The sequence below is a fragment of the Haliotis cracherodii genome, unplaced genomic scaffold (genome assembly GCF_022045235.1).
Source record: "Haliotis cracherodii isolate W230 unplaced genomic scaffold, xgHalCrac1.p SCAF_17, whole genome shotgun sequence".
In the NCBI taxonomy this organism is placed as follows: domain Eukaryota; kingdom Metazoa; phylum Mollusca; class Gastropoda; order Lepetellida; family Haliotidae; genus Haliotis; species Haliotis cracherodii.
In genome coordinates this window covers 29908041-29924712 of record NW_027266272.1, presented here as the reverse complement: position 1 = coordinate 29924712, position 16672 = coordinate 29908041, and the positions used below count along the sequence as shown (strand labels likewise).

The following is a 16672-nucleotide window of genomic DNA, read 5'->3' as shown; positions in this document are numbered from 1 at the left end:
CATGTCTTTGTTGTGATCATTTGATCCGGGAAATTTGTCACTGACACTACAACACATTAAACCTTTTCATTTTGCACCTCTTGGTCTGCTACTTTTGCTTTTATGGCAAAAAATACCTGTATTGTGTTTCTTTCTTTTTAAGAATATATTTTGGAAGCCAAGGGACTCACAGCAGTAGTGTTGGGGTGGCCAAGGCATGAACATGGCGGGCACAGACATGGGCACCGCAACCCTTGATTTCCAATGATTTTACTGATGCAGGGTGTTCCCTTGACTTATAAACATAATTTACTTTAAGGGTCCTTGCAGGCAATATGAGGTTCCTGTAAAGTAATGAAATGCTGGTGTGTACTGGACATATTGATAATTACTTTAAAGTCTGGAATGAATCAGTGATCATGTGGACAGAGGTCATGATTGAAGAATGAAATTATGGACACTCAAAACTGCTCATGATGCGCTGCAGGTTCAATGAATATGTAGGTCCCTGAGAGACGCAGTATATTTTTTTCTGCATCCATTCTCTACATTTGAGAATCTGGTTGCACATTTCCCCAGCCTAAGACTCCCAAAAGTAGATCGGACACCAGCATGTTTGACACCTGTACGTTCATGATATGCTAGTATATCAGACACCCATATATCCATCACCTGTATATCAGACACCCATATATCCATCACCTGTATATCAGACACCCATATATCCATCACCTGTATATAAGACACCCATATATCCATCACCAGTATATCATACACCCATATATCCATAACCAGAACATCAGACACCCATATATCCATCACCTATATATCAGACACCCACATATCCATCACCTGTATATCAGACACCCTTATATCCATCACCTATATATCAGACACCCATATATCCATCACCTGTATATTAGACACCCATATATCCATCACTATATATCAGACACCCATATATCCATCACCTGTATATCAGATATCCGTATATCCATCACCTATATATCAGACACCCATATATCCATCACCTGTATATCATATATCCATATATCCATCACCTATATATCAGACACCTATATATCCATCACGCTGACTTTGTTGATACATGTCATCGATCCCAATTGCGTGGATCGATGCTCATGATGTCAATCACTGGATTGTCTGGTCCAGACTCGATTATTTACAGACTGCCGTCATATAGCTGGAATATTGCTGAGTGCGGCGTTAAACAACCAACCAACCAAAGTATACTTGACCCCGATATACTGGATACGCATTCCTCAACCTGTTAAACAGCACTCTAGACCCTGGCATGTTTGACAACATTGTTTCAGACACCTGTATATCAGACATTAGTATGTGAGGCACCGGTGTGCTCCTCATGACACACCTAATACATTCACGAGCAAGAGACATTCTGTGTTAAACTACTGAGATGGTTTATTACATAAGTGGAGACAGTGACGTCACTTCCAAAATAAAAATATGGTGTTATTTTAGGTCCTCCAGCCATGGCTTCCCTTACAACATCCACTTGTTCATGTTGGGGGAAGATCTGAGGATGACAGCACTTCCTCCCTCGGTTCTTCCCCAGGGCCACAGAGGGAGTTGGACTCTTGCACCATCAGCAAGGTGTTGACAGAATACAGGCAGGTTTAAATACTTCACTAAGCAGGAGTATTAACAGCTTGGTGACAAAGGTTATTAGAGACAGATTGAGATCAGATTTCCTGACTTCAAAGAAAACAGCAATAAAATGAATGCAGAATGTTGCCTGGAGTGTGTTCTGAAACTTCTCATGTTGAAGTATGTGGGAAGCAGAGCAAGGCTCTCTTTGCTGTTCTCAAGCTAGTATCTTGTGTTGGGTGTGCACAGATGTTCTCAGCACCATGTGCTAAGGGTGAAAAGTGCTACAATTTTAACAGTTCTTTTAAATCATAGTTTCAGCAAACAGAAGCACACGAGCCACAAGGCTCTGTAGCTCACCTATTTGTCTTGGAGTAGATGACAGAAGACATAAAGATCAAGAAGAATGTTGCAAAGAAATAACAGAAGTCGGATACACTTTTCAAACAAGCATGAATACTTTATATTGATAGCCGTAATATTTTCATGTCCAGGGCATGGTTGGTAATAATTTATGGGGGTCCATGTCGTGAACATGGGGGTCCCAGGCTGGCGACACATGGCACGCATCACTTGATTAGACTGACAAAATCAACAACTGACACACTGAACTTGGAGTGTATCAGACAAGACATATCAGTTCCATGTAACATGCAACTTCCAATTCTGTTTAGTGTTAATCATTCAAACAGCCATACTTTTGTTTGTCCCCTAGGACTCACTGTAAATTATTTGCATCAGTTCCCAATTTGCAATTCCCCACACGGATATGATGTGTGAAGCCCAATTCTGGTGTCCTCTGTTGTGATATTGCTGGGATATTGATAAAAGGTGTGTAAAACCATAGTCTCACTCTTCAGTGTATGTGAGGCTACATTATAACATGTACACTGTCACCCTGTATATCAAGTTTACTCAAAGACAAAAGTAACTGTGAGAATGTTATTTGACAGATTGTGATCATTTAGAATCCCAAACTCCCTTTTTCTCAGAAGAATAAAAGCATTTTGGTGATAAATTTGGCTGAAGATCCTAAATACGTTTACAAAATATTTTAATTTAAACTAAAACAAGAAAACAATTCATATTCAGACTGACAAATTTACTGTTATTTACACAATTAAGTAACTTATCAATTTTTCATTAACCATTAAGTTTGTATGATTACGTGGAGTATTTGTGGAGTATATATCCAAACTAGCAGATTACCCCATAACTAGACGAATGAGTGAGTGAGTGAATATGGTTTTACGCCGCTTTTAGCATTATTCCAGCAATATCATGGCGGGGGACACAAGAAATGGGCTTCACACATTGTACCCATGTCGGGAATCGAACCCGGGTCTTCGGCGTGACTAGCGAACGCTTTAACCACTAGGCTACCCAACCGCCCCCATAACTAGACGAAATGATGAACCTGATCCTTCTATTGGGTTGTTGTCGAGGCCTCTATTTATCCTCCTTTGATTCTGATAACTAGCAATGTCACAATAGCAGAAATTCCAGTTAACTAGATACATTTTCTCAGTTCCCCAGAGTCAGTTAATATGGACAGTCTGATAGTTAAACGAGACAGGAAATTACTGTCTGAAACAACTGTAACTGGCTGGCTCAAAATGATCAGCCGACAGTCCCTCACCGTCACTGATTGCTAATTGCTGTGTACAATATTTATTCTACTATTACATAAGAATGCTTGATTCTGATTGGTCAAAATAAGATTAAAATCAGGTATCTAATTCTATTACATATCTCATCATTAACAAGCCTGTCACTCAAAAACCTTGCATATGAATACATCATTCAAGTTTAGGGTTACCAATTTAAAGCGTTCTAGTTGTCATGGTGAAATGGCTTCATCATAGAATGGAGGTGAACCTCCTCTACAGAGCTCAGCTCCAAACAAAAATCAAGAGGTATCTGTTTTACAGTTAGACTACCTCAGACAATATAACAAAGTAGGTTTTTGCCAATGAATACTTCTAAATCTTGAAATTAACATGAGCAGGATTTAAATGTGAAAAATGCAAGTAGTTTTTGTTCGCATTAATGAAACTTTGCATTTATGTCTCCAAAATGACTATCAGCAATAAGACGAACTCACTTTGGATAGCGGAAATACCAACTTGAATATAAACACAAACACGGTTTACTGAGCAGCAGTTGTCATTCAAAGAATATAGGAATTACACAATAGGCATCCCGTGAGTTATCACTTCTGGGTTCAAGCAATCTCATGAAAATCAGATCTTATTTCTTGCTATCTTAGGATATCCCATTATGGGTCATGTCAGAACGACGTTTTATCCGACCAGTCAAAGTGTCTCTTACCAGATCATAAAAGTGACAATCGGAATGTGTTTTCTAATCATGCAACCTCAAAAAACGTTAACACAGGGTATTCAGAATGACTGATTCCGTTAAAATTATCATCTATCTCTTGCTTCCGTGAGATAAACATTTGAATGGAGGAGGCGTTGCACAGTACGTGGGAAGCACTGCCATACAATTGCAACCATATATTAGACATTCCAGAATGTTAGTTTGTTCAGTTTTCAAAATTTTAATCAAGAACTGTGCCAACATATTTTTCAGGCGTAGTCTGACTTGGAAGTGGCCAGGTTGAAACAAGCTCGAGAAAGCTGCTTTCTAATTGGCTGACTTCTTGTTAGATATTTCAGTGGTTGGTCAAAGTTTGCAAAAGGACGCTCTGATGTGACCCGTAATTTGATGACCACAGATCTTTGTTTAGTGGCATTTGACCCATGATCAAAGGTTTCTGGTATGCCTGCAGGATGCAACTCTGCATGGTCAATTGTGTGTCTTGGACAAATGGGACAGTCCCATGCCCTAGTACTATAAGGAGATCCAATTACACGTAAATAGATACTTTGGCTTGGAATATACAAATTTACTTGTCAGGGTTAGTATCAAGATGTAAGCTGATATTCTTTCACGATTGAGGTCAGTTGTAAAGTGAGTAAAGTTTTATGCCATTTTCAGCAATAACCCAGCCATGGAATCAAATCGTTAATCACAAAACGTTAATATCAATCCATTTTCAGCATCAGCCGGGTCTGGATTTCTTTCCAACGCTAACTTTACTGGGTGCAACTTATATTTCAAGTGAATGACATTGCCATAGCCTCAATTTTCTGCCGTTTGTAAAACCAAGAGATGTCACTCCAAATGGAATGTTTAAGGGACAGATGATGTCTCGACTCTCCACGTTGATATAGTTCACTTTAAATAATTAAAGTTTGATGTTTAATGGATAGTTTTGTTATGATTTATATATCTGTCAATATAAGGATTGAAGTTGTATTTGTTGGTGTTGACATCAGCTGATGAAGACAGTGCCTCACGGGAGCAAATTTACCATGAAGTGTTTCGGGCATCAATAGGCTAGAATAGAATGTTCAAACTTTATGTGTATGAGTAATATATGACTGGGGTTATATTTCAAAGTTTTATCCTGCACATACAACATAAAAAACTTATGACTCCAAATGTCAATCTTGAGAATGAGCAATGCATATAAATGTTCAAATGTATATAATTCACCAAAAAAAACTGATGAAAATCAAGCTGACTAGAATTGAAACATTACATGGTTTCTATGCACTTATAAACATTTCCTATTTATTTGAAGGTGAAAGTCTATCTCTTAATCTGAAACATCAATTCAAGGCAGGGTTAAGGAAATACATATTCTTCCAGCTTGCTACAGCAAGATGTTTAGATATGCCCTATGCAAACTAAGTGTGCCAGCAAACCACTATGTTGTGTCTGTTTTAGATTTCAGTGAAGATCAATCCACCATGCGTGACAAGATAAAACAAATACATAAGTCCATATTAACAAATCAGTTGCACATAGAAAACCTTTCAGCATATACCACATGAAATAGGTCATCTTCATCAACATTTAGCCATTGAAAGACTGTTAAAGGTCACCGTAGTTCTCCTAATTACTATAATTCAACTTTCTGCTGGTAACAGCCAGACGAGGATAGTTCTCCAAAATAAACGGTTCTACTGTGGCCAAGACAAGTTAATTCTTAGATTTTCATCCTTTTTTCTTCAACAAATGAGGTGGGGGCATTTTTTAATTATTTATTTCATTGCTTTCAAAAAAAATTTTTTAAGGCATCTGGATACACTGGACGAATATAATCCACATGACCAATAGGGATGTAACGATTCATGAACATTTTGATGCATTGATAATATTCTCAGATGATATGATACATGATACACACGTACCTGTATCGATTAATATTTTAATCTCCTATTGTTTCACACATAGAACATTCAAAAGGCAATGGAACAACACTGCTGGCAAACTGGGTCTACCTACATTTTGATAAACAGTTTTATCGTTATTAACAGATGATATATCTACATTGTACAATGTACATTACTTTCAAACTTAAATTCTGTTCTGGTATTTTTCTAACTCATGTAACACTTAAGTTAATAAAGTATTCATTGAAATAAGATGTTTTCATTTTCAAATATCGTAGTCCGGGTATTCTGGAATTTTCAAACCTTTGCTTATGCCATATGAAACATAAAAATTAGTACAAAATTGCCCCAAACTATGTATCATGATATGAATCGTATCATGAACAAAGTATCGCGATATTATTGTATAGGGGGAGAGTCGTATCATGACATCCCTATTGGTAGTGAGGCAGAGTGTTTGGTAGTGAGGTGAGGCAGAGTGTTTGGTAGTAAGTTGAGGCAGAGTGTTTGGTAGTGAGGTGAGGCAGAGTGTTTGGTAGTGAGGTGAAGCAGAGTATTTGGTAGTGAGGTGAGGCAGAGTGTTTGGTAGTGAGGTAAGGCAGAGTGTTTGGTAGTGAGGCAGAGGTTTTGGTCGTGAGGCAGAGTGTTTGGTAGTGAGGTGAGGCAGAGTGTTTGGTAGTGAGGCAGAGTGTTTGGTAGTGAGGTGAGGCAGAGTGTTTGGTAGTGAGGTGAAGCAGAGTATTTGGTAGTGAGGCAGAGTGTTTGGTAGTGAGGTGAGGCAGAGTGTTTGGTAGTGAGGTGAAGCAGAGTATTTGGTAGTGAGGTGAGGCAGAGTGTTTGGTAGTGAGGTAAGGCAGAGTGTTTGGTAGTGAGGTGAGGCAGAGTGTTTGGTAGTGAGGCAGAGTGTTTGGTAGTGAGGTGAGGCAGAGTGTTTGGTAGTGAGGTGAAGCAGAGTGTTTGGTAGTGAGGTGAAGCAGAGTGTTGGGTAGTGAGGTGAAGCAGAGTGTTGGTAGTGAGGCAGAGTGTTTGGTAGTGAGGCAGAGTGTTGGTAGTGAGGCAGAGTGTTTGGTAGTGAGGCAGAGTGTTGGTAGTGAGGCAGAGTGTTTGGTAGTGAGGTAAGGCAGAGTGTTTGGTAGTGAGGTAAGGCAGAGTGTTTTTTAGTGAGGTGAGGCAGAGTGTTTGTTAGTGAGGCAGAGTGTTTGTTAGTGAGGCAGAGTGTTTGGTAGTGAGGCAGATGGGAAAGAAAATCTAATAAATAATTTAGCAAGGCAAAATACAAATTAATTTACCATTTTGAAAAATCATTCTCTACGTCTTCATAAACATAACATTTATATGGTTTCAGAATCAATACACTCATTTGGTTGCTTTTCGTATAATGATTAATCTCAATTAATAATAGCAAGTAAAATTCACTTTATGTTTGCACATCACCATATACGCGTGATAACCTTGAATGCGACGTTAAACCCCATTTCACCTCACATATATTTATGCGTGAGTGAGTATTGTTTTACATCCCTTTTAGCAATATTTCAGAAATATCACCGCAGGGGATACCAGAAACGGCTTCACACCTTGTACCCAATCTCATTAAAATCAGTTCTAAGTTCTTGTGCCGCTAAACAAAGATCTGAGGACATCCCATTACGGGTCATGTCAGAACGACCTTTCGCAAACTTTGACCGACCACTGGAACAACTAACAAGAAGTCGATATCAGCCAATTAGAAAGCAGCTTTCTCAAGCTTTATGGCACTCGTTTCAACCTGGCGACTTCCATTTCAGACTACGCTTGAAAAACATGTTAACACAGTTGTCTATTAAAATTTTGAAAACTGAACAAACGAACATTCAGGAATATCTAATACATGTATATGGTTGTGATTGTATGGTAATGCTTCCCACATATATACTGTGCAATGTCTCTTCCATTCAAATGTTAATCCCACGGAAGCAAGAGATAGATGATAATTTCGACGGAATCAGTTGTACGGGCCGTAACTGTCGTTCAGAATACCCTGTGTTAACATTTTCGAGGTTGAATAATCAGAAAACACATTCCGACTGTCACTTTCACTGTCTGGTAAGCGAGCTTTGACCACTAGGCTACCCCACTGCCCCTATGCATATGCGGAGTTCGCGAGACTGTCATTGTAAGTTAATGCAATCAGTGTTAACGTATTTGTATTTAGAGTTCCCATCAGGCTGCTACTGTTTATCAGAAAACCCATCAATATCAAATCAGTCTTTAACAAGTCGTCATCGTTTAAAGTGTAGCTCATTAATTGTGATTATAATTGTGAAGTGAGATAGAAACTCAATCAGTATTTAACAAGTCAATTTCAACGCTAATAATCAAGACAATTAAGATAATTAGTAATTAGGGAGCCACCATTAAATATTCAGAGAGGGGGTCACCAGGAGGAGCCTAGGAGTTTTGCTGTAGACAGGACAGTTTTTATCACTGCTTCAAAGCACACAATGTTTTGCTTTGGCAAGTAGAGCCAAATAGTTCTGTTGTATTCAGAACACATTGTATAGAACATCCAGCATACCAATCCAGAGAATAATTATTTCGGGGGTAAAACCTGAATACAAATGATTTTTTCTGGAACATATTGTTTTCAACAATTGTATCCTGTAATAATTTCCTGACAAAGTGACATATACTACTCAAAAAAAGTTAAAGAACACACGTTTCTTTCATTTTGCCACAGTTAATCATAACAGATATGATGACATGATAGATTAACTAGTCATATGAAATAATCAGGTGTTCCTTAACTTCTTTTGAGTAGTATATATTACATTGTGGAAAACAAAATCAGTTATCAAATGATGTGCTACAAAGCAGTAGTCATTTGACTCATTTTCAATTGCTTCCTGAGAGCTTCTTTGCATCACATGACCTGGCTGTGTATTGTGACCATCTAACGTTTCAGCATGAGTGTGGTAATGTTTAAGACATTTAACAGACATCAATGTCATATAGGCTATATGTATTGCCAAAATGTACAAGGAAATTCAGGATATATGAAAATGAAGAAGATTTGGCGGTGGACCTTTCTCCAATTGTATATCTTCACATCTGTCTCATAAGGGTTGCTTTTCCTCAGTAGGTGACTGCAGTGGCAACAATCCAGGGTAGGATATCTTCATTATATCATGATATACACCCATTTGCTACCCTAACATGGTTCTGAGCACAATGCAAATGACATGAAACTAAATTTGCCATCCAATCAAATGACACTGATCACCAAGGGACATTCTGTGTTAGACTAGTGATGAAAGAGATGGGGGATGGAGATACCTGTGAAACAGTCCAGGTTCTTTGTCACAACAGATGGAGATATGTTACACTGGATGATTGAGGAGGCCACAAAACTGCCACGTTTTCATCAGCTATTGTTCAAAACATTTAGGCCATACATAAGACAGGGATAGTACAGATTAGTCCTCTACCAATTCAAGGTGTCTTCAAGGCACTTTCAGTGAAATTCAAGGCAAATGAGTAATGTGACGTAATATATAGGAGAGTTACTTATTCCTGATCACAACTGCATTTGACTGCTTGTTTGGTTTTCAACCCACACTCAGCAATATTCCTGCTGCATGACAGCGGTCTGTAAATAACTGAGTCTGGACCAGTTTAACATCATGAGCATGGATCTATGTAATTGTGATACAAACATGCAAACAAGGAAAGCAAAATCAGCCAGAAAGTTTAATTAACTCATTATCATCATGAAGCATTATTGCATATGTTTTCACGGACAATCTCAAGCATGTTCAGGTTTTGTATTTAATTAGTAAAATACAATTGGATGTGTAACTAAGGAGTATTTCAAGGTCTTTTCAAGACATTTTGTTTATTATATGGCCTTTTCAAGGTAAATGCCAACTCAAGGCCTTTTCAAGTCATTTTGTTCATTTTAAGGCCTTTTCGAGGTAAATGCCAATGCAAGGCCTTTTCAAGCCTGTGCAAACCCTGTAAGAAATAAATTATTAGATTAGGAACATAGTGTTTACAAAGCTACGACCTATTGATGCTATTTAGCAGAATCCTTTTATTATTCTAACATACCAATAATGGTACAGTTGGCAAGTGAACGTATTTTGTTAATGTGTGTTCCAGGTGGTCCAGCCATGAACCAAACAAGTAAACAAGTGTGGCCACATGCCCCCACTGAATGTTTCCCAGCAGTGTTATGCAGGCAGAGTAATGATGTCTGCACACACTCAATACAGCCATTGAGTTGTGTAATTGTGCACAGCATGATGGACTGAATGGCATTAAACATGCACATGTAACTTGCTGCAAACTCACTAGAAACTAGGACCAGATATTTTTGTATTTCTTGGTTTAATAAAACTATAATAATAATAATAATAATAATAATAATTCACTTATCATGCGCCATTCACCAAGTGAGTAAGGGAGTACGCTCCTTTTAGCAATATTCCAGCAAGATCACGACAGGCAACACCAGAAATGGGCTTCACACATGCTACGTACCCATGTGGTGATTCGAACCTGGCCTTGAATCGGCATGAGCGAACGCTTTCACCGCTAGGCTACCCCACAGCCCCTTCACCAAGTGAACCTTATGGCACTATTACCCCGGTCAATGGGTCAGTGGGTCAGAATGTACTCTATTTTGATTCTCAGCTCTCTGGGGAGTATACAACCACACTGCCTGTGAGACACTAGAGGTTAACAGTCACATTATCATCTTATCCTACCTGGGTACCAAGTCACTATGAACAGGATATACATATCATGCTTTTTGAGACAATGTCACTTGGCTAGGGAAACACCACACACCTTCAGAGTAGTGCAAGACAGAAGCCCATGAATGTCTCTGGAGTCAAGCTGCCGACCATTGTCACCCGTCCAACTACTCTCCATGACGACCCGAGAAGGCCAAGGTTACAACTTCAGCAACCAATGCTTGTCATAAGAGGAGACTATGCTTGTCATAAGAGGCGACTATGCTTGTCATAAAAGGAGACTATGCTTGTCATAAGAGGCGACTATGCTTGTCATAAAAGGCGACTAACAGGATCGGGTGGTTAGGCTCGCTGACTTGGGTTGATGCATGTTATTGTGTCCCAATTACATATATTGATGCTCATGATATCAATCACTGGATTGTCTAGTCCCTTTATCATTTACAGACCACTGCCATAAAGCTGAAATATTGCTGAGTGCAGCATTAAACAAACAAACAAAAACTCTCCGTGCCCGACGTTTACCAGATGTGCGACCAGTGCACTGTACCAAGGACCACATGTCTCCACAGACTTACAGATTGTTGTGCGTTTGGTTGTTTGTTGCGTAATGCCAGTCAAACAAATAACAAAAACATTTTGTACACCAACCACAGGTTACTATCCTCCAATCCTCACAATTTGTTTTGTAAAATCTTCCTGGTTGGCACGTGGGAAAAAAAATAAAATAAGAACCACATTTAAGTTACATTTTTGGTTCTTCCAAAGTTTTTTCCAAGATGTTGTCAGGTGTGAAGTATAAATTAAACATGCTTCATCATGTAAAAGATTCTAACCTTTGTCTTGCAGGAGAATCTATTGAATCTATATCTATAGAAAGTTTTGCCATAACACCCATAATGAAGAGAAAGACATCAGAAGCGATGTCTCCAAATTCCCCTTGTCTCTGACTAGTGGTTTAGTGGCTTTGTCCAACCCTGGAATTAGTGTTTTCTAATCAATGTGGAATTATTGACCAATCATTGGTCATCAGCTGACCAATCTTTATCCTTTCATAATCAGACCTTCTGTATTTTCCAGAAACTTTTCCAGATTTTGAGGTAACCTGTCCTGTCTAACCAGCAATGCAAGGGTCTGCACAGTTTTTAAGTCAGTTGTGAACTTCACTATCTGGGCTGAACAAATGAACACATTTGCAACAAAAGATCTCTTTGGGTTGCTAATTTATATGCATTATTGGGTGAGGTGAGGTGAAATGGGGTTTAAGGTTGCATTCAAGATTATTGCACTTACATAGCGATGTGCATGCACATTCAGAATACTGACAACAAGCCGACCAGTCCTGGTTTTACCACCTTAATGCTGAGCGCCAGGCAAGGTGACAACAAGTACCATCTTTTTAACGTCTTTTGGTATGATGTGGGATGGAACCCCAGACCTTCTGCTCTCCATGCAGACACTCTACTGTTAGACCATGGAGGCGGTCATATGTATTATTGTCTACTGAAAGTACATGATTCTCTGATTAAGACATAATGGGAGATAGCCGAAGGAAGCGGAGAAGGGAAGTCGGCAGAATCAATAACTTAACTGCTTAACTGTAAGTTCATTTCAGATCACAAGGAAATATTAGCACCATTAGAAGGACCTTTGAAAATAGACGGCACTGGTACAGTCTCCTGTGACCTGCTGGAATATGAGTGAGTGAGTGAGTGAGTTGGGTTTAACGCCGCTTTTAACAGTATTGCCGGAATACGACATACCAGAGGCAGATCCTGGGTTTGGACTGCATGACCCTTATTGACAGTGCCTGTGATCCCTCTGTTGATCTGCCAGTACATACCATTTACATACCAGTCCATAAACATTATTCACCCAGGTTTCCAATGTCAAAATTTTGACACATCAAATAGTCAATAACATCTGCAAAACAGATGTTTAATGACGTTGCAAATTACAAGGTTATCAGATATTTTCCATAGCAACTCTATGTGAGATTCCAGCTAAATGACTGAGGTCTGTAAATAATTGAGTATGGACCAGACAATCCAGTGATTGACATCATGAGCATCGATCCATGCACTTGGGATACAATGACAACCAAGTCAGCGAGCCTGACCAACCGATTCCATTAGCATATAAGTCGCCTTTTACGGCAGGCACGGGTTGCTAAAGACCTATATGTGAGATTCACAGTTGTGAGACTTACATATCACAGAAGCAGGAGAAATGGCCCCTTGCAATAATAGCCCTAGACAGTTTTGAGAAAAATGGTCCTGAATGTTAGTAAAAATGGACTCACCTTTTGGAGTAAACGGACCCAAATTTTGAAGAAAAAAACCAAACCACTCATAGTGATTTAGATTATTTATTGTTAAGCCGGGGCCATTTTCACCATTTATTCTGGATTGTGATGACGTCATGATACAAGAATGACATCATATGTTTCTGTAACCATGGCAACACCTGAAGCCATACGGTGAACAGAATGTGGAGAGGAAATACTAATTCAAACAGATACTAACCTTCATGTATGATTAATGCGGTATCAATATTGCCAAAAGTCAAATGCTACTCTTTTCCAAGTTTGAATTAAGAAAAAACATTCCTATCAAGAAAAATGTGCAGGAGATTTCCATGATCAAATCTCATAAAACAGGTAGCCATCAAGAGGTCACTCCAAGCTGCTTGCTTCCAAAGCAAACCCTACATCAAAAGTTATTTCTGGCTTTCCTTTGCTCCTACTGGGAACAGCATATGCACAAAGGGAACTTAGTTTTGACATATTTTAGTCACATGTTACTCAAGGTCTTCCAGCCTTTGGGGGGCATGGGTGGCTCAGTCACCTAAGGTGCCACGATTTGCTGTGCAGAGTTGCATCCCTTGGACACGCCAGAAACCTATGATTGTGGGTTCGAATTCAAGTTTGCACTGATTATGTTTCTAGGTTTGTTAGCACCATACCCATGCTCGTGGGTTTCACCGAAGTGGTAAACGTCTGAGACATGCATCACTTTGGGCTTTCCTCCCACATTAAGCTGACACGCCGTGTAATAACTGGAATACTGCTAAAAGCGGCATTAAACCCAACTCGCTCACTCCAGCCTTTGGGTATTGCTCAATGACTTCCTTTAGCCAGGTTTTTCCACCAATCACATCACAACACACAGACTCACCTCTTGTCCAGACAGGCAATCCATTCCGCCACCATGATGTTACGCTGAAGATGTTGTGAGATTGTCACTGGTGCATGTATGATGGAACATGTTTTTCCAGATAGAAGCTTTTGTTTATCCTCCAGTTAATGCCTCAGTAAACTCTAGGACAACTCCTAACCTCTGCTCCTGAACTTGTCTCCAGAACTCAGCTCTTGTATTCAGCTCTAACTGGACTAATCTCATTGACTCAGCTTCTACACTCAACTCATGGTCTCAGCTCTAAAACTCAGCTCCGAAACTCAGATCAAACACACAGCTTCTACAATCAGCTCCTGATCTCAGCTCCTTGTCTCAGCTCCAAAACTCAGATCAAACACACAGCTACTAAACTCAGCTCAAACAAACAGTTTCTATTCTCAGCTTCCAAGCAAGGTTCCTGATCTCAGCTTGCACACATCAGCTGCTTATGGTTCCGGTTGAAACAGCTGCAAGGGCATTAATTGATGTGTCACATAGCTTGGCCTCCCACTGTATGTCAGCAGTCAACAATTATCTGTCAACAACTTCCCTTTGACATTCTCAGATTAAATGCTTAAATTGATAATCAAATGTCTCAAACCCTTGACTTTTACACATCCACCTACACATCGTGTATCTTTTAAGTATGGAAGTTATAATCCTTTAAATTATCCAACCGCATGATGAGGGCATGAGTCCAATCAGACAATGGCTGATGGAGTACTATATTATATTTTGATGTATCAAAGTATCCACTGTCAGAAGCTTGTTTAGCACTCACAAATACGTCCCGTTGTCCAGACTGGTCGAACTTGTTGATAGTTTATTTTTTAAGTATGAACATTTAGACATGAATTCCTTGTTCTTGGCATCGTCCTAAGCAAGGTGTCACGAGCGTTTTTGTCTTCGAGATGACATATTGGGGGTCTCTCTCTGGACTGCCGTGACGTCATTAATCGGCTGTTGCTGACTGGGCGCGTCAATTGTGCCTCTGTATCACACATCCGTGGAGCCTGTCAAACATGGAAATGTCAACGGAATTAGTGGACAAAAACGTTAAAACAAGCAGACGATTCACAAAGACAGCATGGGCACTCGCACACGAAGACGGGAATGCAACTTCGCTGTGAAATAGCAGCTCCGTGTTGCTCGGCTTTTACTGTCCGACGTCTAGTGGCATAAATACAATGTGTACTAATAGAGGTCTTTCAAAGAGCTTCGGTGTCCCAGTTACGAATACCATCTGCTCCTGTCGTGCGTCAGTCTAGTTCGTGAAGTTGAAAATCACGTCCGTCTGAAACTATTTTCATGACATATCGACAAAACAGTTTTAAAACAATAACCGGTCAAATAAACTCATCTGCACCTGTCATTCTACACAGGACCAAAGACACCTCGGGCTTGTATATCAACACAAATGATTCATTCTAACGGACACGTAATGGAGGAAACAATTAACACCTTCATGTAACACGGGCAACCCTGGACACATGCGAAAGCCTCAAGGCGTGATCCACCGCCTTTGTTATTAATCGAAGGTAAGTATTAGAGGGCATCACCTGGCAGATGTCTTACCACACCTACTAGCACATGCCGACCACCATGTGTGTTTACATCAGCGATGACTAATTCCCGTTATCGCCATTGCCTCAGTGAGGAATACCCGTTCAACGTTAAGCGTTCCTTTTCACCCGTTCTTTTCCCGATGGTATCTTCGTGTATGTCAGGCGTCAGCAGTTAGGAAAACACCAGCTGCGTAATGTCGGATACTTTTAGTATTGTTTAACACCATAGGCACGACATCAACCCCGCTTGCACCATCGTGTTTCCACATTCGCATTTCCAGCTGTCATTTAGACATGTCCCTAGCAGGCCGGACAGCAGTCACAAGTCCCCGGCGTCATTGTCCCGCCATGTCTGGCCTGTCTCCTCCTGGTTGCACCTCTGAAGGTTGGACATGATTATATCGCTCCGTTGGTCGCACAATCAATGTTTATCACTCCCTAGTCCCAAAACGCTACTAAATAGCAGAGGAGACCGAGAAGACGGCCTGATGTGGACGGGAGCACGCTGCACTTCACGACAGCAGACGACACGAAAATTAGCAGACGACATGGGACTCGTCGGACAATCAGACTATTACCAGCCTATAAGGAAATCAGTGGGCTTTACTCACGAGTAATTGGGACAGTAGTGTTGATAGTCATCGATATGGAATGCCAGACCGTATTTCCAATGCATTACAGTAAAGTTACCCATGCATTCAGAGATGGAGATCAGTAGCATGTTTGAGAAAATCGCACGAACATCTCACCAGCGCTGCCTGTGAATCTGACGCACAGCTTTTAGAGGATATCTCGATGATTGATCTGCGATATATGACTCCGTGATCAACTCTGATGTGGTGAAAGTTGGGTCGATACATTAATTCGATATTACAAGGTATTACTTCACACTAAGTGAGCGCTAGACAAAACCTGATTCAAGCGCTTTTTCCAAAATCCCTTCAGATAATTATAAAGTTCATATTGTGCTGAGAAAGCTACCATCCCACAATGATATTTGCGCAGCTTATAAATATTTAACACAATACATCCCATTGTGGTATATAAATAGGCATGTATCAACAATGCCGAGCAATATTAGCATTTGTTCAGGGATTACAGAAGGAACAGCTTTAATCGAGCACTTTAAATACAATGAGGAAATGGAAACATAGCTACTTAAGAGTGAGTTGAGTTTAACGCCACATTGCATGAACAGCATATTTCACTCCTGTTGCGGTGTGTCAGTTCAATGTGGGAGCATCAGAATAGGTCTTCAGCAATCCATGCTTGCCGTATAAGGCAACTATGCTTGTAAGAGGCGACTAACGGGATCGGGTGGTCAGGCTCGTTGACTTCTT

General features: G+C 40.0%; 1 protein-coding gene across 2 annotated transcripts in view; it reads right to left on the bottom strand.

Annotated features, from left to right (window-relative positions):
• LOC139465052 (rap guanine nucleotide exchange factor 4-like) overlaps positions 1–15573 on the bottom strand; it is an 87853-nt gene extending 72280 nt beyond the window's left edge. For both annotated transcript variants that reach the window (XM_071246746.1, XM_071246747.1), the window contains exons 1-2: positions 15327–15573; positions 13768–14780 (exon numbers count right to left, since the gene is read on the bottom strand). In XM_071246746.1, the coding sequence (XP_071102847.1) occupies positions 13768–13802 (35 nt within the window). In that variant the 5' untranslated portion in view covers positions 13803–14780; positions 15327–15573. The remainder of the gene's footprint in view (positions 1–13767; positions 14781–15326) is intronic.
• Positions 15574–16672: the final 1099 nt, after the last annotated feature.